Raw genomic sequence first — 20,251 nt, 5'->3', positions numbered from 1 at the left:
TCAGTGCGATTTTGCACGTCCTCCTTACGATCGAATGCAAATCAGAAATGTTAAACACGCTCACGCTGTTGATCTATTTTCCTTCTTCTGTTCTCTTCTTTTTCTCTAAGCCTTTCCCGTCTGTCCCGGTTGCTACGAGTTGTTCAGTGTTGTTCCGCACAGCACATTTTGTCAGGTTGCCATGGTGAGGTTTATTTGCCTTCGTGAACGTGTGTGTAGGTGCTGATGACCGGAGTCATGCAGATTAGCGTGGAGTTAGCATGATGTCGGCATGGGCGTTAGTGTGACGTCGCCCGATCCCTCAGGCTGTGGCCGTTTCCGTGGCAAGAATTTGAGTCAGGAATATCAGGTGTCAGGACCATTATCCACATCGATGAGACCTCCGGATATAACGTTCTGCTCGAGCCTAATAATTTCATTATTCAGCAATTTATAGATATTTGATTTTAGCCTCCCATCTACAATCACTGCCAGCTGTGTGTATATAAGAGCTCTGTCAGTAGTGCAGGTTTATATCAGTGTGCTCCGATACGTCATCAGAATGCTACAAATGACAAAAAGTAGGTTTTTTTTCTTGTAAAGATATTTATTTTTACATAAAGGGGGTCTCCTGTGTCAGAGGTAATGCGATGACTTGACGTTTTTGACGTAATTACAGAGGAGCTTATGTTTCTTTGTAGTTTCTGGTTTAAGCTGCGTACAGTATAAAGCTGTGATTCACTTCGTCTTAACTTTAAGCGAGAGGAAAAAAGTGGCTGGTGAGAGTGTTTACAGCTGCTAAGTCACAGCCACTTTACCATTACATTCAAAGTTCCTGAAAAAAAGGGGAAAATGGATGATGTCATTGTTAAAGAAATTGATTAAACCCAATTTTAAAATTTCTACCTGTTGTGTGATATAAAAGAGGAATAAAACCTTGTTATGCAAATTGAATCATAACAGTAGTTCACTATGTGGACAAAAGTATTGGGACACCTGACTTTTCCAGCTGTGTGTGCATCTTCCCCAAACTGTTACCCCAAAGTTGGGAGCACACAGTTGTATAGGAGGTCCTTGGATGCCTGTTCCAGTATGACAATGCCCCTGGGCACAAAGTGAGCTCCTTGAAGTGGAAGTGGAGTAGAAGATCTTGAGTGGCCTGCCATAGAGTTCTGACCTCAGCCCCACTGAACACCTGTGAGATGAACTTGAACGCTGTCTGCACCCCAGGTCTCCTCTCCCTACATCAGTACCTGACTTTTTGCTGAATAAGCACAAATCTCCATGATCACACTCCAAAATCTAGTAAAACATCATCTCGGAAGAGTAGAGGTTATTATAAAGGCAAATAGGATTGAATGTGGATTGAGATGTTTAAAAAAGCACATACAGTATGAATCTGATAGTCAGGTGTCCGATGTAATCTTCCAAAAAAAAATCCACTTAGACTCACCTTACAATTACATATTTACAGACCTTAGAAGTGTTCATGCAATCAGTTTGGACTGAATTTGCAGTGTCTGAAATCTGAGTTAGATCAAACACACCCTTGACCCTCTGCGTTCTCATGACCAGGGTCGAGTCACAGCCTTGCCGATCTTCAGAAGAGCGTTGCTGCTTGGGTCATATTGCAGCCAAGATGTTTAAAATGTTGCTCACTGCTTTATTGTGTTATCAGCCTTGTGTAGTGTGGTGATAGCAGCGTGTGACTTGACCCCTGTATGGCAAAGACCGATAGGGTGGAAATGTTCTTGTGCTCTTGTATGACGTTGTTGAGGTCAGATAAGATCTGCGAGTGCTGCTTGTGACGTCTCATTGTGGTTAAAGCGGTTTGCTGTTTTGTGTTTTCTATTTTTTTTTCTTCCCCCCTCGATTTCCTTTTAGCGAGAGGCTCTGAGCTTTGTTTATCCGTCGAACTCGAGTAAAAGTGTGACACACAGTCTCTCACCTTGCACATGCACATACACGCTTCTGAACTGAAATATGTTGTATACCTTGATATAAATATCCTTGCCTTTTTGTTTTTTTTGTCTTTTGCAGATGATCCTGTGGGACTGGGACCTGAAACAATGGTCCAAACCTCAGTATCAGGTCAGTTTTGATTCTCCACACAATGCCAGGACTGCCTGCTTTCTCGTCTATAAATACACACACACAGCCGCCTTTAAAGTATTGGAGCAGAAAGGCCATTGTTTTTTTATTGATAAATTTTTTTGTTTTTGTTTGTAATTTGTTTTATTATATATAAGACATTTGGATTTGAGATAAATAGATGAATATGAAACAACAGACCAGAATTTCAGTTCCATTTCCTGATATTTTCATCTCAATATATTATTTAACTTAGTACTTTGCATTTTTTTTTGGTGGACCACATAACTTGAGTTGAGCAAAGTTATAGGAACAGATCATCTAATGCTAAATAATGCACAATACTGAATTCTGACATTGATGACATCATAGTTCATGGTTGTGTTTTTATTTTCATTCTGAAAGATGCTGACAAAGCAGGACATGCCCCCATTACCTCATTTGTAGATTAATACTCTGTGTGTGTGTGTGTGTGTGTGTGTGTGTGTGTGTGTGTGTGTGTGTGTGTGTGTGTACAGTGAGGAAAATAAGTATTTGAACACCCTGCTATTTTGCAAGTTCTCCCACTTAGAAATCATGGAGGGGTCTGAAATTGTCATCGTAGGTGCATGTCCACTGTGAGAGACATAATCTAAAAAAAAAAAAATCCAGAAATCACAATATATGATTTTTAAACTATTTATTTGTATGATACAGCTGCAAATAAGTATTTGAACATCTGTCTATCAGCTAGAATTCTGACCCTCAAAGACCTGTTAGTCTGCCTTTAAAATGTCCACCTCCACTACATTTATTATCCTAAATTAGATGCACCTGTTTGAGGTCGTTAGCTGCATAAAGACACCTGTCCACCCCATACAATCAGTAAGAATCCAACTACTAACATGGCCAAGACCAAAGAGCTGTCCAAAGACACTAGAGGCAAAATTGTACACCTCCACAAGGCTGGAAAGGGCTACGGGGAAATTGCCAAGCAGCTTGGTGAAAAAAGGTCCACTGTTGGAGCAATCATTAGAAAATGGAAGAAGCTAAACATGACTGTCAATCTCCCTCGGCCTGGGGCTCCATGCAAGATCTCACCTCGTGGGGTCTCAATGATCCTAAGGAAGGTGAGAAATCAGCCCAGAACTACACTGGAGGAGCTGGTCAATGACCTGAAAAGAGCTGGGACCACCGTTTCCAAGGTTACTGTTGGTAATACACCAAGACGTCATGGTTTAAAATCATGCATGGCACGGAAGGTTCCCCTGCTTGATATCAGCACATGTCCAGGCACGTCTTAATTTTGCCAATGACCATTTGGATGACCCAGAGGAGTCATGGGAGAAAGTCATGTGGTCAGATGAGACCAAAATAGAACTTTTGGGTCATAATTCCACTAAACATGTTTGGAGGAAGAAGAATGATGAGTACCATCCCAAGAACACCATCCCTACTGTGAAGCATGGGGGTGGTAGCATCATGCTTTGGGGGTGTTTTTCTGCACATGGGACAGCGCGACTGCACTGTATTAAGGAGAGGATGACCGGGGCCATGTATTGCGAGATTTTGGGGAACAACCTCCTTCCCTCAGTTAGAGCATTGAAGATGGGTCGAGGCTGGGTCTTCCAACATGACAATAACCCAAAGCACACAGCCAGGATAACCAAGGAGTGGCTCTGTAAGAAGCATATCAAGGTTCTGGCGTGGCCTAGCCAGTCTCCAGACCTAAACCCAATAGAGAATCTTTGGAGGGAGCTCAAACTCAGTGTTTCTCAGTGACAGGCCAGAAACCTGACTGATCTAGAGAAGATCTGTGTGGAGGAGTGGGCCAAAATCCCCCCTGCAGTGTGTGCAAACCTGGTGAAAAACTACAGGAAACGTTTGACCTCTGTAATTGCACACAAAGGCTACTGTACCAAATATTACCATTGACTTTCTTAGGTGTTCAAATACTTATTTGCAGCTGTATCATACAAATAAATAGTTAAAAAAAAATCATATATTGTGATTTCTGGATTTTTTATTTTTTTTTAGATTATGTCTCTCACAGTGGACATGCACATACGATGACAATTTCAGACCCCTCCATGATTTCTAAGTGGGAGAACTTGCAAAATAGCAGCATGTTCAAATACTTATTTTCCTCACTGTGTGTGTGTGTGTGTGTGTGTGTGTGTGTGTGTGTGTGTGTGTGTACAGTATGTATCTAAAATTACACACACAAACACACAACAGTTTAAATGCCTGCTTAGATTAATAATATATACAAAATATTTAATAAGATCTTATAACATTTTCAAAAATAATTATATTCATTTTATTATATAAAATTAAATAAATGAAAAAATAAATTATATATTTTACATTTGTTAGACCCCATTTGGGTAATACAGATTGTGTTTTTTTTTTTTTTTTTTTTTTACATTTAATATTTAATTTTCTAAAGACATGTTCTACTTAATTGTTCTGCTTATTTCAGCATACTTTTACAAAATGTCTTTATTCCTTCCATCCTTCATTCATTTACTCCCTCAATGCAACACACATTTATTCAGTACGTACTTTCCTTACTCAGATATTATAAAAAAAAAGTATATATAAACTCCAACAAAAAATCTCTGAACATTTGTTTTACTGGTGTGCCAAGTCTCAAATCATGCACACATCCAGCAATTCAAACCATCCATGTGGAAACATGGCAAAGGTCCCGTTTGGTGTCCTGATAATTTACGTTATTTAAAACACCATAATTACTTTAAAACATTTTCAGAAATATTTTGTTTTCATGCTCTGTGTCAGTATGGTTTCACTAATAAACATACAATTGCATAAAGCATCCAAATTTGTCCATGCCTATGTTTATTAGAGTATTAAAAATGTAGTGTTAATTGTAGGTACATTTAGAACCAATAAAATTTTTCAATTAAGTTTTTTATCTATCTATCTATCTATCTATCTATCTATCTATCTATCTATCTATCTATCTATCTATCTATCTATCTATCTATCTATCCATCCATCCATCCATCCATCCATCCATCCATCCATCCATCCATCCATCCATCCATCCATCCATCCATCCATCCATCCATCCATCCATCCATCCATCCATCCATCCAGACACACAGACACACAGACACACAGACACACAGACACACAGACACACAGACACACACAGACACACACAGACACACACAGACACACAGACACACACACACTGGTGTGAAAGTGTTTGCCCTCTTCCTGATTTCGTATTTATTTTGCATGTTTGTCACGCTTTAATGTTGAGAGGAATTTTGCTCCACTCATCTATGCAGAATTGTTGTAATTCAGCTGCATTGGAGGGTTTTCGAGCATGAACCGCCTTTTTAAAGTCATGCCACAGCATCTCAATAGGATTCAGGTCAGGACTTTGACCACTCCAAAGTCTTCATTTTGTTTTTCTTCAGCCATTCAGAGATGGACTTGCTGGTGTGTTTTGAATCATTGTCCTGCTGCAGAACCCAAATTCACTTCCGCTTGAGGTCATGAACAGATGGCCGGACATTCTCCTTCAGGATTTTTTGGTAAACAGCTGAATTCATGGTTCCCTTTATCACAGCAAGTCTTCCAGGTCCTGAAGCAGCAAAACAGCCCCAGACCATCTCACTACCACCACCATATTTTACTGTTGGTATGATGTTCTTTTTCTGAAATGCGGTGTTACATTTACGCCAGACGTAATGGGACACACACCTTCCAAAAGGTTCAACCTTTGTCTTGTTAGTCCATAGAATAATTTTCCAAAAGTCTTGGGGATCATCAAGATGTTTTCTGGCAAAACTAAGACGAGTCTTTGTTCTTTTTGCTCAGCAGCGGTTTTCCTCTTGGAACTCTGCCATGCAGACCATTTTTGCCGTCTCTTTCTTATGGTGGAGTCTTGAACACTGACCTTAACTGAGGCGAGTGAGGCCTGCAGTTCTTTGGATGTTGTGACCTTTTGGATGAGTCGTTGCTGTGCTCTTGGGGTAATTTTTTTGGCCGGCCACCCCTGGGAAGGTTCTTCACTGTTCCATGTTTTTGCCATGTGTGAGTAATGGCTCTCACTGTGGTTCTCTGGAGTCCCAAAGCTTTAGAAATGGCTTTATAACCTCTGCCAGGCTGCTAGATCTCAATTACTTTTTCTTATTTGTTTCTGAATTTCTTTGGCTCTCGACATGATGTCTAGCTTTTGAGGATCTTTTGGTCTACTTCACTTTGTCGGGAAGGTCCTATTTAAGAGATTTCTTGATTGTGAACAGGTGTGGCAGTAATCAGGCCTGGGTGTGGCGAGAGGAATTTAACTCGGGTGTGATGAACAACAGTTTTACACTTTTTTTCACACAGGGTTTTTTAGTTCATGCATTTTGTTTTCCCTCAACAATAAAAACCTTTATTTAAAAACTGCATGTTGTGTTTACTTGTGTTATCTTTTACTAATATTTAAATTAGTTTGATGATCTAAAACTTTAAAGTGTGACAAACCATGCAAAAAAATAAATCAAACACTTTTTCACACCAGTGTAGGTACACACACACACACACACACACACACCCACACACACACACACAGTGCATCAAAAATAGAAATATTCAACCTCCTTCTCTTTGTAAAGTTTGTTACAGCCTAATACTACAATCTTGTATAGAAATGTTTAAAATTAAAAAAACATTAAATGTCGCAAATATTTAGACCCTTCGCAGTAATACTTAAAAATCAGCTCAGGTATATATATATATTTAATTTTTTTTTTTTACACCTGGACTGTTGTGTATCTGTGAAAAAAGTTTATTAATGTACATGGAGGAGCTGCCCACAGAGCTCAGAGACAGGATTGTTGCAAGATACAGATCATGGCAAGGCTACAAAAAATTCTGCTGCACTGAAGATTCTCAAGAGCACAGTGGAATCCATCATTCTCAAATGGAAGAAGGACTCTTCTTCCATTTGCCGAACTGGTCGCACGGCTAAACTGAACAATCAGGGGAGAAGAGTTTTAGTAAGAGGGGGGGACCAGGAACTCAGCTTAATTCTCAGGATTTTTTCCCTTTAAGAGAAATTTTTGAAGCTGGACATAAAACGCTAAAGAATCCACAGCACTAGCGTTTTCATGCATTCACAAAACAAATCTTATTTACAGTACAGAGTGAGTAGTTACAGAGACGCTGCACAAACTATTTTCTTTTTTTATACCACTGGCAGTGTTGTGTACTGAATGTTTCAAACTTGTATAATAATAATCTCTTAAAGTGCGAGGCAGAGACTAAATAAACTTGTGGACTTCCAATTAATACGTTATATATATAACAAACCGAAAGCCCTGTCCCGAAACCCTTTACACCCCTAATATATATATCCAGGTAGCCCCCGGCTTACGGATAGAAACGGACCGGAAAAGTGTTCGTAACTCGATATTTCGTAAGTCGAGAAGAGTGAGACTGACGTGTCTTGGTCCCACAGTGCATGCCTGCCAGGCGGTCTTCTTCTTCTTCTCTCTCTGTATGTTGTTGTCAAATCTGAATAGCCCACGTGGATTTTTAAAGTTTTCTTGAATATATTTAAATCAAAAAGTAGCCATCCATCGCTCTTTATTTAATATTTCATAGAAATCTGACTCTTTTCCATTTTTGATTCAACAGATCATTTTGAATAATAAAACTAAAAAAAGAGCACAGATAGATTTCTGGGTATCCCTAGTAAAGAAATTGTATTTTATTGAGTTAGTATTCTCCTTTGCTTTCTCTGGTCCATGCTCAGTGTGGTGTACGCCATGATTCCAAACAGCAGAGTGAATCTTTTTCTTTATTTAAACAGGCTGAATAACTGATTACCAGACTGAACACGTGTGTAATAGCAATTTAAGACAACAATTAAAACAACATTGAAAACATCCCTGTAATCCAATTATTTATATCTCTTTTCTAGAGGTTTCAACAAATGTGTCCATGTTGTTTGATTTTATTATTTCAAGTGTTCGGTCAAATCAAATTGAGCGTGGAATAAACAAGGGGGGGGACAGCAATTACTTTTGTCCATTTCAAGTCATTTCACAGAACCGTGTTTTTTTTTCTTTTTTTTGTGGAGTACTGACATCTTTTCATCATGTGTACACACAAGCACACACTAACTATTCTGACCATAAGATTTGTGTGCTCTAGATCCCATTCCATGTTGTCTTTATTTGCTGTTAAAATAAACTCTACTCCAGTCGTGATTATTCAGACACAAGGGTGTAGGTTAAAGTCAGGTACTAATGTAGGGTGAGGAGGCCTGGGGTGAAATTAGTGTTCCAATTCATCCAAAAGGTTTAGTAGAGTTAGGATCAGAGCTCTATAGCAGGCCACTCAACTCCAATTCATGTACACTATATGTTCATGGAGTTGCCTTTGTGCACAGGAACATTGTATTACTGAACAGGTTCGGGTCTCCTAGTTCAAGTGAAGGAAATATTTAAATCTACTGCATCTAAAGACATCATGTGGGGAGTGGTAGCTCAGTGGTTAAGGGTGTTGGGTTACTGGTCGGAAGGTCAGTGGTTCAAGCCCCGGTATCGCCAAGCTGCCACTCTTGGGGCCCTTGATCAAGGCCCTTAACCCTCTGTGCTCCAGTGGCACTGTATTATTGCTGATCCTGCGCTCTGACTTCACCTCTGGTGTGTGTGTGTGTGTGTGTGTGTGTGTGTGTGTGTGTGTGTGTGTGTGTGGTGTGTGTGTGTGTGTGTGTGTGTGTGTGTGTGGTGTGTGTGTGGTGTGTGTGTGGTGTGTGTGTGTATAAAGCTAATGTCCTCAAAAAGTGCAAAGTAAAGAAGCCTAGACTGAGTGAAAAGATAATGTGCTGTAACTCAGTATCACCACCGGGTGGAGACAAAATCTCTACTAACACCTTTAAATCTGCAGTATTCAAAAAACAACATTCTTTTAATAATTTTATACATTTCATAATTTTTTTGTAATGAATATTGTTTTCAGGCCTCCACTAGTCCTTTTTAAAAGGATCGGTTTATCAAAATCATTGTGTGCATCTTTAAAGCTGATAAACCAAATGGTTCCGATGTACAGTTGTGTTCAAAATAATAGCAGTGTTGAAAGGAAAAAGGAGTAAAGCTCAAAATCATTATAACTTTTTTTTTTTCCAATACATTAATTTCAATGCATGCATTGGGAACACTGTGTACGTTCGAAATCAAAACATGAAGCAACATTTATAAACATTTATTACATTTGTTATTACTTTACAGAAAGTGAAGAAAAAAAATATTAGACTGTTAAAAAAAAAAAAAAAATAGCAGTGTCCCTGCATGTTTCTGTGGAAAGTCAAACATTTACTGTATAAACTAAAAAATGCTTAAAGATGTAGCTTTCTTGTGAATCACTGAATTAATATTTAGTTGTATAACCACAGTTTCTGAGAACTGCGTGGAGTCGACCAGCCTCTGGCACCTGTAAACAGGTATTTCAGCCCAGGATGACTGCATTGCACACCACAGTTCCTCTGCATTTCGTGCTTTTGGCTTGGAAACAGCATTTTTTTGTCACCCCACAAGTTTTTAATTGGATTAAGGTCCAGGGATTGGGCTGGCCAAGATGGTAATCTTGTTGGTCTGGAACTAAGTTGCTACTTGCTTACTGGTGTGTCTGGGGTCGTTGTCTTGTTGCATCAACTATTACAAGGGCGTTTCCTTCTCGGTATGAAGCAGTATGTCCTCTTCGAGTATTTTAATGTACGCAAACTGATCCATGATCCCTGGAATGCTATAAATAGGCCCAACACCGTAGTATGAGTTGCATCCTCGTATCATGATGCTTGTGCCACCGTGCTTCACTGTCTTCACTGTACTGTGGCTTGAACTCTGTGTTTGCGGGTCGTCTGACAAACCGTCTAGACCCAAAAAGAACAATCTTTCTTTCATCAGTCCACAAAATGTAGCTCCATTTCTCTTTAGGCTAGTCGATGTGTTCTTTGGCAAATTGTAACCTCTTCAGCACGTGTTTTTTTTTTTTTCTTTTTCTTCCAACAGTGGGACTTGGCGGGGGCTTCTTGTCGATAGCTCGGCTTCACATAGACGTCTTCTAATTGTTACAGAACTCGCATGTAACTTTAGACTTTCTTTGATCACCCTGGAGCGGATCATCGGCTGAGTCTTTGCCTATCTTAAATAAGGGACACATGTTTAAGACCAGTTTTTTTCTCAGAATAATTTACCTCTCTAATTAAACTACGCTGTTATTATTTAGATTTTTGACTTTTCAATTAATGATTTCATTTACACCGAATCAGCAACATGCATGTCATTACTGTTGGGTCTGTTGGTTTTCTATTACCCTAGTCAAATGTTTGCCATGTACAAATCTGATTTCTTCCAAAAACATTGATTGATCTGGTTAGTGATGTTGGACTGCTATTATTTCGAACACAACTGTACGTGTCCGCATTGGGTTTTATCTTCATATGAAGTTTCGGGTGATCTGATGACGTCATCTCTACATTAGAATGAATTACATCAGTAGCTTTGTGAGATGTATTGATCTGTCTTGTTTGTGTGTGCCTTGCAGGGTTCAGTGTGTGGCGCAGATCTGTCCGTGATTAGTGACGTGAGGAATCTGATCTCAGACCTGCTGCAAGACTCGTCTTTGTCTCCACACGTCGTATCGTCATTACGCAGCGTCAGCAGTTTAATCAGCAGCGTCTCGGGCTCCTGCCGGCCGCGTCCCAATCCGTTCACACCATTTCCCGGCTTCTACCCCTGTGCTGAGGCTGAGGATCCGAGTGACCGAGCTGAAAGAAAGCCTGTGAAGGTAGGAGGTTACTGATGCACCGACGGGGTAACGTCATGATACAAATCTAAAATTGTAATAATTTACACCACAGTAGACTTTTCCGATACGCGTTTCTTCCCCAAAATCTTACAACAAAGTCTGAAAAGCACAATTGTATAGAATGTCTCTGTAGCTTTACAGTTTCCCTTCACTGGAACAACCTGAGGTGACTAACCAGAACCCAGCCTGACACCCCTGTACGCAAAGCGAGCTCCATGAAGACATGGTGTGTCTCAGAGATTTTCACCCAATGTCAATGTCTGATCTCATTAATTCTTTTGTAGCTGAATGAACACACGTTTCAGCCATCTCTCCAAATCTAGTGAAAAAACCTTCCCAGAAGAATTAAAACAACAAATCTGGAATTTATATATATAGTGTGATGATCAGGGGTCCTTTTGGCCAAATAGACTTTTATTTGACTTCCATTTCCATGCTAAATCATATCAATACAGCCATCACTGAAATTGTATTCATATACATTAATTGTTCCTCACTGTAAATGTGACTGAAAACTCGTAAAAAAGATTGAACACAGTGTGTTATGTCCCTCTGTCTTTCTTTCAGGGCCTGAGCAGTAGGAACAGTCTGCCTACTCCTCAGCTGAGACGGAGCTCTGCGTCCTCGTCCCTCTCTCCTCTGGAGACGATCTCGTCCCCTCGCTGGGAGCGCAGCAACGGAAAGAGATCTCACCCCGAGCTCAGTGCCAGCAGGTCAGAGTCCTCACCCTGTCATCTGAAAGAACTAAAGTGACTGCATTCTTTGACCCTGATTAACACTGTCTACACACGTGACGCCCTTTAGCACTTTCATGATAAATTTTTTTACCCCAGAGTTCAGATTCGTACCACGGCTGAATTAAATCTGCAGGCTGTTCTGTTCCATGTGCTATTTTGTTGTTCGTCCACAAGGTGGCACTGTCACACACGCTTGAAAATAATTTCAACTAATCACTTCCCTGTCTCTCACAGTCAGGGATCGTTCTCCAATGGCCCAAACAGCAACCTGCTGACCATCCCGAAGCAAAGATCCTCCTCCGTTACACTTTCCTATGGACACACCATGCCCAGAAGACCAGGTCGTTCTGCATTCCTTTACTTACCTTTTTTTTTTTTTTTTTTCTCACATCCACACTGCAGAATGCCCAAAATCTTCATCACTGAATGTATGCTGGTGCTTTTGCAACATTTAGCTTTAGCAAATCTGTCAGTTTTACACTTTAAATATGGAAATTACAATTTATTTTTAAGTAGGTGTGCCTTCTGGTTCATATAAAGGCGTGTCTCTTAGGAAGCTATTGGCATTTCTGTAGCTGTCTGGATATTATAGTATTCGAGTGGAACCCCAGAAACCTCGCTTTCTATATGTAAAAACATTATCTGTACTCCTGGAGTAATGGTTGGAACGCTGTCCTTACCACCAGGCTTACAGAATGTCTATTTTCCCTTGGCAGGTACGTCTCCGAGTCTGAGTCCACTCAGTTCTCCGAGTCACAGTCCCCCGTCTTGTCCGAGTTCGTCACTGATCACTCGTTCTCCAGTGGAGTTTCCAGACACGGCAGACATCCTCACCAAGCCAAGCTTGAACCTGCACAAAGCCCCAGGGTTTTCACTCAGCTCTCTCTGCACCAGGTAACAACAGAGGCACAAAAATGGGGTATGCAGTATATATTTATTCTTGTATTTGCCCCCTTTTTTGGCCAACCCCAATGATGTCCTCAAAAGGCTTCTGTCCTGAGACTTTACCTGCAGGGTTACAAAGCATTAAAGGAAGATTGATTTACCTTCTTTTTCAGGCAGGTATTTATTTAGGGTGTACACGGTACATGTATTCGTACCATCATTTTCCAGTACAGGGCTTTTGTTTCAGTACACATGTGAACCGAATGCATGCGTTATTGAATGTGGAACATAAATAAAATCAGTGGTATAAAAAAAGAAACTAGACTTAGCCCAGTGTCCTTGTGGTACTCACTCTGTCCCGGAAATACGATTTGTTTTGCACCTGCATGGAAACGCTCAGGAATTCATAGCGCTAGAATTAGCCGCTAGCCAGGAAGTGGCTAGCAGCTAACGCTAGCACTATGAATTCTTTAGCATTTTATGTCCAGGTTTAAGAATTTGTCTTAAAAGGAGAAAATCTTGACAATTCCGCATATCAAGGGAGTGAATGAATGAAGGATGGAAGAAACAACACATTTATTAAAATAAGAAATAATCAGAACAGTTCAGTAGATCATATCTTTAGAAAATTATAATAAATAATATTAAATGTAGAAAATATTAAAAGATTTTATGTTTATATATAAATGTAAACTACACACACACACTTACACATCTGTCTCACCCGAATGGGGTCTAACAAATGTAAACTGTTTAAAAAAAAAAAAAAGCATTTGATCAGTTTATTACGTGCAAATTTAATCAATTAAAACTCAATTTATAATTAATTTTATAATTATTATTTTACAAATATACATTATTTAATATTAGTCAACCGAGCAGGTGTTGGTTGTTTAAAAACAATCTTTTTAAAATGTACACTGTGGATGTTCCAAAATGTTAATAATAATAAACTTCTTTAATAAGACATTACGAGCAATTTTATGTTTTAGATATCTTCCCCCTAATCCCACCAAATTTGATTTGATTCGAACCATGACTTAAAAATCGAGGTATGTACCGAACCGTGAATTTTGTGTACCGTTTCACCCCCAGTATTTACTGAGCACCAAAAGCTCTGAGGTGAAACAGATTTTCAGAAGTTAAATTGTCAGTAAAAAACATTTAATTTATTTTTTGCCATATGGTTATGAAGTTTTCTCTGCTTTTCAACTACTTTTAAAAAGCATTTCAGTTTAAATCCTCAAGAATGTGCAAGGGCTTGTTGGGTAAATATATATTTTGTAGCTAAAGTCCCTAAAATTGTCCTACCGTCTTTGTATGGACCAGGGGTGTCCACATTTTTTCTGCTGGGGCCCAGGTGCAAAAACATTTGTGCCGTCTCGGGTTAAATGGCTGAAATAATGATTTAAAAAACAAACAAACAAAAAAATAAATATTTGACATGCTAATTGATTATTGCCATGCATTTGTCTTTGTCTGCTTATATTTGACATATGCTATTCTCTATTAATGTTGTGTGGGCTGTATATATATTTATATATGCCCCATAATTTACAAATTTAACTTAAAACACACTATGTATCGCTTTCAATAAATCTTTCACTCCACTATTATTTTTATTAATGTGAACAATGATGATGTGCCTTCAAGTCAGGAGTAAGTCATATAGAGGAGATACGAAGCAGATCACAGAGACGGCTGTCGGTCAGACTGGCTCTCAGTCGACTCTTGCACAGCGTCATCAGTGAAAATGTTTGCTTGAAAGATAGATTTTTTTTTAAAAATCTTGCATCTTTTCCGGGCAAATTATAGTGGCAACTTTCATCAGACATTCCTTTCGCCTTCAGTGAAGGGTTTTCCATGCCATGCTATTAGGTGAGTTACCTCATAACTAGCTAATGTAGAATTTTCCTGTAGTGATGAAGACTTTTTATTTAGTTATTTAGTTGATTTCGTTCCTTTGATCAGAAAAAAATTTAAAATGGTATAAATTGTAAAACTGATAGACGCCACCCCAAAAAGGCTATTTAATGAATATAGTACTGTATTAACCTTTTACTTCATTTGATAATTAATAATTATATTTTAATAATACATTTCATTATTTCCACATTAAACTCTTTAAAAACAATAGAAACGAACCAAACGGGAGCTTCAACTTCACCAAACACAAGAGAAACATCATTTACAGCGTATGACCAAATGTTTACGGCATTTCCGCTAAGGAAGTAAGTGTAGGCATCCAGACTATGATCAATCTTTACCGCTCAACCAGATAATAATACACGTCTGGATACAGTACTTCAGGTAAACACTTTGATGTTCTGAGTGAAAAGTTGTGGCCTCAATGTCTGATTTAACGGGTCCGGCAATTCCACGTTATCATCTATTTTTCAGCTTTTATAAATATCTTAACTGTTCTATTTTAGCTGAACTTAAGAAGTACAAGTTGGCCAATTTGTTTTGACAGCACCGTGCTTTAAAAATGGCGCTACCGGAAATGCTTTGACGAACACAATTTTAAATTTTTGAAATATATAATGTATATGTATGTATGTATACATTTTGCCTACTTTTCTGCAAATAAGAAATAAAACCATGCCCAAAATACAACATAGTTTTTTTTTTTAAGGTGGTACTGTTTGCACAGGGTTTGGTAAATTATCTCAGTATGTCACCAAAGCCAAATCTAAGATGATTCAAAAGAAACCCTGCAAAATGGGTTGAGAGATTTTTGTGAATGAGAAGGTGCAGGAGTGTACAGCGACACTGCAGGTGGTTTGTGAAAAAAAAAAAAACCTGTAAGGATTCCAAAAACAAAAGCCTCAGAACTGCACTTTCTGATGTGTGCCAGTGAAAACGTTCAAATATGGTCGGATTCTGTGTGTGTGTGTGTGTGTGTGTGTGTGTGTGTGTGTGTGTGTGTGTGTGTGTGTGTGTGTGTGTGTGTGTGTGTGTTATTTGTAATTGTGTATTAAGGAACTTTTTTGAAAATCACTTACACACACAATCACTTGCTGTTGTATGCTGTATTTACATTATTGCACTACATGACATGTGTGTGTGTGTGTGTGTGTGTGTGTGTGTGTGTGTGTGTGTGTGTGTGTGCGCGCGTGTAAAGTTGTGGGCGACAGATACTCAAGAGCAGCACTAACACTGAGGTGGGTGACAGTCACATGACCTTGGGGACAGACTTGCAGAGAAGACGATCAGGTTGGGCCTCTCACACACACCTCTGTCTCTCACACACACACACCTCTGTCTCTCTCACACACAGACACACAATTCCTGCACGTGCCTCGCTCAAACCTATTCCACACACACATTTCTCACATAGCTCTCTTACACGTCCACACACCTCCTTCTCACACACGTGCAGCTCTCACACACACACACACATACAATAATAAACTTGTCCTAAATCAGATGTTGCATGGTTGTTTTTCTCAGCTGAGGGGACAGAATACAGCGGTGACGGGTTGATCAGGGAGGAAAGCGGAGAGGATGCTCAGGGAGAGGAATCGGGACTGACTGTGAAACCTAAAGAACGAGTTCAGCGCGAAGAAGAGGAGGAGAAAGAGCGAAGCTCAGGCGTGCAGGAGACTACATTTCATCCTGAGGTACCATAAACATCTGTATTTCTGCATGAGGGGACAATGAGTAATTGGGTGGAGAAAAAGGATGTAATAATGAAAAAAAATTAAGGAAAGAAACACAAGAACAAAGAAAAGTTTGATTCCTGAAGTCATGTGACTAAGTGTGCCTGGTCTGTGTAGATGATATGGTGCAGTGCCTTAATAACTAAATCAGAAATGTGTGCACACTACTGTGAAACTGAGGGAAAAAACTATTAAATAAGTAAAATGTCTACATTTTCTAAAACCTGCCCATTCTAGACTATAGTGTGGGTTTGCATTTTTTTGGGAATCTGGGAATTTTGAAGCTGAAACTTTATACCAACTTTTTTCCAAGCTCGGTATACAAGTAAAAAAAAAAACCTGTGCGACTTTTTCTTTCTGACGTTTTTCTGACACACGATTAATTTTTTTTAGCATGATTTCTGACCAACTTTCTTAAAAATAAACAGACAAATCTGTCTGATCAATTTTTGGCAGATGCTGTTATCCAGAGCAACTTATTGAAGTGCTTTGAAGTCTCTATGAATAAATACGTTCTGACACTGATTCATTAGGATGCAGACTACGAATACCATTAGTATAAAAACCTCTGTTAGGTTTTATTCCTGTCTGTTGGGATTAGTTGCATGTCTTATATGAAAATGTGGTAAACATATTAAGTCTATCTTTCGTTGGCTGAAGACACGCAGAGTGAAATGAACTACCCTGAAAAGACAAAGTTCTGTGGACCCTTCACCACAGGGGTGTTAGTAAAGTCAGGTACTGATGTAGTGTGAGGAGGCCTGCGGTGTAGTCAGTGTTCCAATTCATCCCAACGGTGTTCAGTAGGGTTGAGGGGCCTCTTTCATATCTTCATGGAGATGGCTTTGTGGATCCACTGGAAAAAGCAGGTGTCCCGATACTTTTGTCTATATAATGTATGAAATAAAGCTAATCAGGATCTGCTGTTGGCACCTCGCAGGTGTTCAGAGGTCCTGTGAGCTCAGACTTGTTGAGTATCAGACCACAGATTAATTTTTTTAGACCTAAACATATCAAAATTACTGCAAAGTTTCATCTTTTTCTCTTGCTGCTTCTAGGAGTTCAAATTAGATCCCCTGCTGGAGGACCACGATGCTCTGTTAGAGAAGCTCAACAACTGGAACTTCCAGATCTTTGACCTGATGGAAAGGACGGGAGGAAAGTCGGGAAGGATCCTCAGCTCCGTTAGTAAAGAAACTTGATTCTTCTTAAAAATTAATCTTATTATTATCGAATTCTTGTATTACATAATAGATTTTGTTAAGCACATTAAAGTAATACGTCTGTATTTCAGACTGTAGTAATAGCTAGTGACATTGCATTTCAGCACCAGGTTGTTGTTTTTTTTTTTTTTCTTTTTATGTTCATGTGTCTAAAAGCTTAAGGGGCTGTGTAGCAGGACAAAGCCCTGTTTTGTGGCTTTATTGCACAGTGTATATATGTTATATAAAATGTTTGTGTTCCCAGATATTTGTAAAAACATGGACAAAATTAAAAGTAAATTTAACAAATTTATTTTCAGTAAATTTCAGTCTGCCCTCCTTTTTTTTATTTCATGAAATGTTTCCTCTAAAGCAGTGTTTAATTTCCCAAAAATAATAAAAAAAAAAAAAATTTTGCCACAAGCAGCAGCTTATAGTTTATACATTTTATGTTTATACATTACTAAAGTGTAAATTGCTCTGTTTTGCTCAAATATGTACTGTAATTAGTTAAATTATCAACAAATTACAGTACTCTACCCCCTGCTGATCACATTTCTTTAAGGCCCCTGGGTATCCCCATGTCTTGACGATATTGTAACAAGTTACCAAGGGGGCATAAATAAATATATATAAAATATGATCAAGAGGAAGTCACTAAAGTTTTATTTAGATCCATTTAGTGTTCATTTGCAACAGGATGCGACTGGAGCCTTGCATTCTGTTTGTGTCGCAGTGCTGATGATCCTTTACAGTTTAGACTGATAGACGCTGATCATCAGGGACTTGACGCCTCACTGAAGGCCTGTTGTGTGTCTTAATGAAGTTTTGTTTGTTCGGATATCTCTCAGGTGGCCTACACTTTGTTCCAGGACACGGGTCTGTTTGAAATCTTCAAAATCCCCGTCCGGGAGTTCATGACGTACTTCTCTGCTCTGGAGAACGGATACCGTGATATACCCTGTGAGAGTTAAATTATCGTTTGTCAAAAGTAAATGAAACTTTAAAAATGTTTTTTGGGGGATCCACAATAAGAAATCCTCCCGAGAATTTACGATTTCAGACTTTAGATATTATACAGTGGATGGCTGTCGAACATCTCTCATGTGGTGCTTTGTGGATGTGTTGCTTCCACAGATCACAATCGTGTCCATGCTACAGACGTCCTTCACGCTGTGTGGTACCTTACCACCAGACCCATTCCAGGCTTCCAGCAGATTCATAATGAACATGTGACAGGAAGTGACACAGGTATTCAACCTCTATACCTGTGCAGCTCCCCCCAGTGGTGGTGTAAAGGTTTCTTTCTTTCAGTTATTTCTAGTTTTTTTCTTCCCCAAGACACGCAGTTTTATCTTATAATCACTAAACCTTTTTGTCTCAGGAGATTTATGATGGACATTTTAATCAAATAAATGAGCCTCCAGGCATGTACACTTTATTTTAAAGAAAAATCATTCAGGGAATTTTAGAAGCAACATTTTCTACTAATCTTCAACCTCTCCAGGGAAACACAAGAAAACTTCTGTACTTTACAAACTCCTATTAGGAGTTACTACTCCTACTTTAAAATGTACTGCAGACTGGAACTGTACCAGGATACAGATAGTTTTGGATTCGATTTAGAAACCACGCTGTGACGTAGTGGGCACTGGAAAAAGGCTGCATCACATAATCCTTTCCTTTTTTCCCCCCCCTCCTTTCCGTCTTCAATGGCTTGCATCTAAACCGTGCCTGCTCTGGTTGTTTCTGTGCTAATTTTATCCCTTTGATCCGGCAAGAGTAAATCAGCCCTCTCAGAGCCGCAGCTCTCATAAGAGTCTGCACCGTGATTGAGATCCACTGCCACTGCTGGCTCAGCATCTTCACAACTTATTTTAAGGCCACTGATGAGCGGTTTAATTTCTCAAATGGAGCGCAGCCTGAGTCATTCGGTTTGCTCCAGCAAAAGGGGGCTCGCGCTTTAAAAGGAAGAAGGTGTTGAGTTTGTGAAACGTCAGTGACTTCACTGTCTGGCAGCGGACATTTGCAGCATGCGCACAATGCTGATCTCGGCATTTCTCAGCAACCGAGCGAACAATATAAAAAAAAAAAAACATTGTGTAATATACAATAGATTCGTGTTTTGAGGTTGTTTTTAATATTTATTTATGTAATTAATTGTGCATTTTAGTAGATTATTTGTTCATAATCAGTTTAGACCATGTCATCCTGTGACCCTGCACAAGGACACTGCAGTTGGGGGTTTATTATGGAAATCTTGTTTCTCTCTTTTTCTTCCCTATGATTTTTAAGTATCTTTTTTTATATATTATTATTATTATAGTCATATGTGTATGTGTATGTGTCTGCATGAGGCACTGAGGTTTTTTTTCTTCTCGTCACAGACTCGGACAGTGGAATCTCTCCTGGCCGCGTGTCTTATGCTTTGTCTAAAAGCTCCTCCATCTCAGACAATAGTTATGGCTGCTTGGCCTGGAACGTCCCTGCCCTTGAGCTCATGGCACTATATGTAGCAGCTGCTATGCACGACTACGATCACCCAGGTCGCACAAATGCCTTCCTTGTAGCTACTAACGCCCCTCAGGTATGTGCCATCTTATTGTGTTCTTTATTCAGTTGACAGTAAAGTCTGTGAATGATTTAATTGTGCTATTTAAATCAAGAATGGTGCTATACAGAGACAAGGGTGTAAAAATTGCATTGCGGTTCAAATAATAATGGCCCTGACTATGTTTTAAAGAATTATACCATTTTGAAACCGAAGACGTCTACAGAGACAGCAGGGAAAGGAGAAGTGTAGGAGAGTGGAGGTTTGGGTTGGTACTTTAAATGTTGGAACTATGACTGGTAAAGGGAGGGAAATAGCTGATATGAT

At 39.2% G+C, this 20,251-nt stretch overlaps 1 protein-coding gene across 1 annotated transcript in view; it reads left to right on the top strand.

The window, feature by feature from the left end:
* The window catches only part of pde3b (phosphodiesterase 3B), a 60,912-nt gene that overhangs the window by 33,076 nt on the left and 7,585 nt on the right, over positions 1-20,251 (top strand). The window contains exons 2-12 of the mRNA XM_083558442.1: positions 2,020-2,070; positions 10,624-10,866; positions 11,455-11,600; positions 11,859-11,965; positions 12,341-12,518; positions 15,634-15,725; positions 15,963-16,132; positions 17,230-17,355; positions 18,225-18,336; positions 18,511-18,624; positions 19,761-19,960. Of these exons, the coding sequence (XP_083414568.1) occupies positions 2,020-2,070; positions 10,624-10,866; positions 11,455-11,600; positions 11,859-11,965; positions 12,341-12,518; positions 15,634-15,725; positions 15,963-16,132; positions 17,230-17,355; positions 18,225-18,336; positions 18,511-18,624; positions 19,761-19,960 (1,539 nt within the window). The remainder of the gene's footprint in view (positions 1-2,019; positions 2,071-10,623; positions 10,867-11,454; positions 11,601-11,858; positions 11,966-12,340; positions 12,519-15,633; positions 15,726-15,962; positions 16,133-17,229; positions 17,356-18,224; positions 18,337-18,510; positions 18,625-19,760; positions 19,961-20,251) is intronic.

The sequence above is a fragment of the Silurus aristotelis genome (genome assembly GCF_946808225.1).
Source record: "Silurus aristotelis genome assembly, chromosome: 13".
In the NCBI taxonomy this organism is placed as follows: Eukaryota; Metazoa; Chordata; class Actinopteri; order Siluriformes; family Siluridae; genus Silurus; species Silurus aristotelis.
The sequence above is the reverse complement of the archived record's forward strand: the minus strand, read 5'-3'. Positions and strand labels throughout refer to the sequence as shown.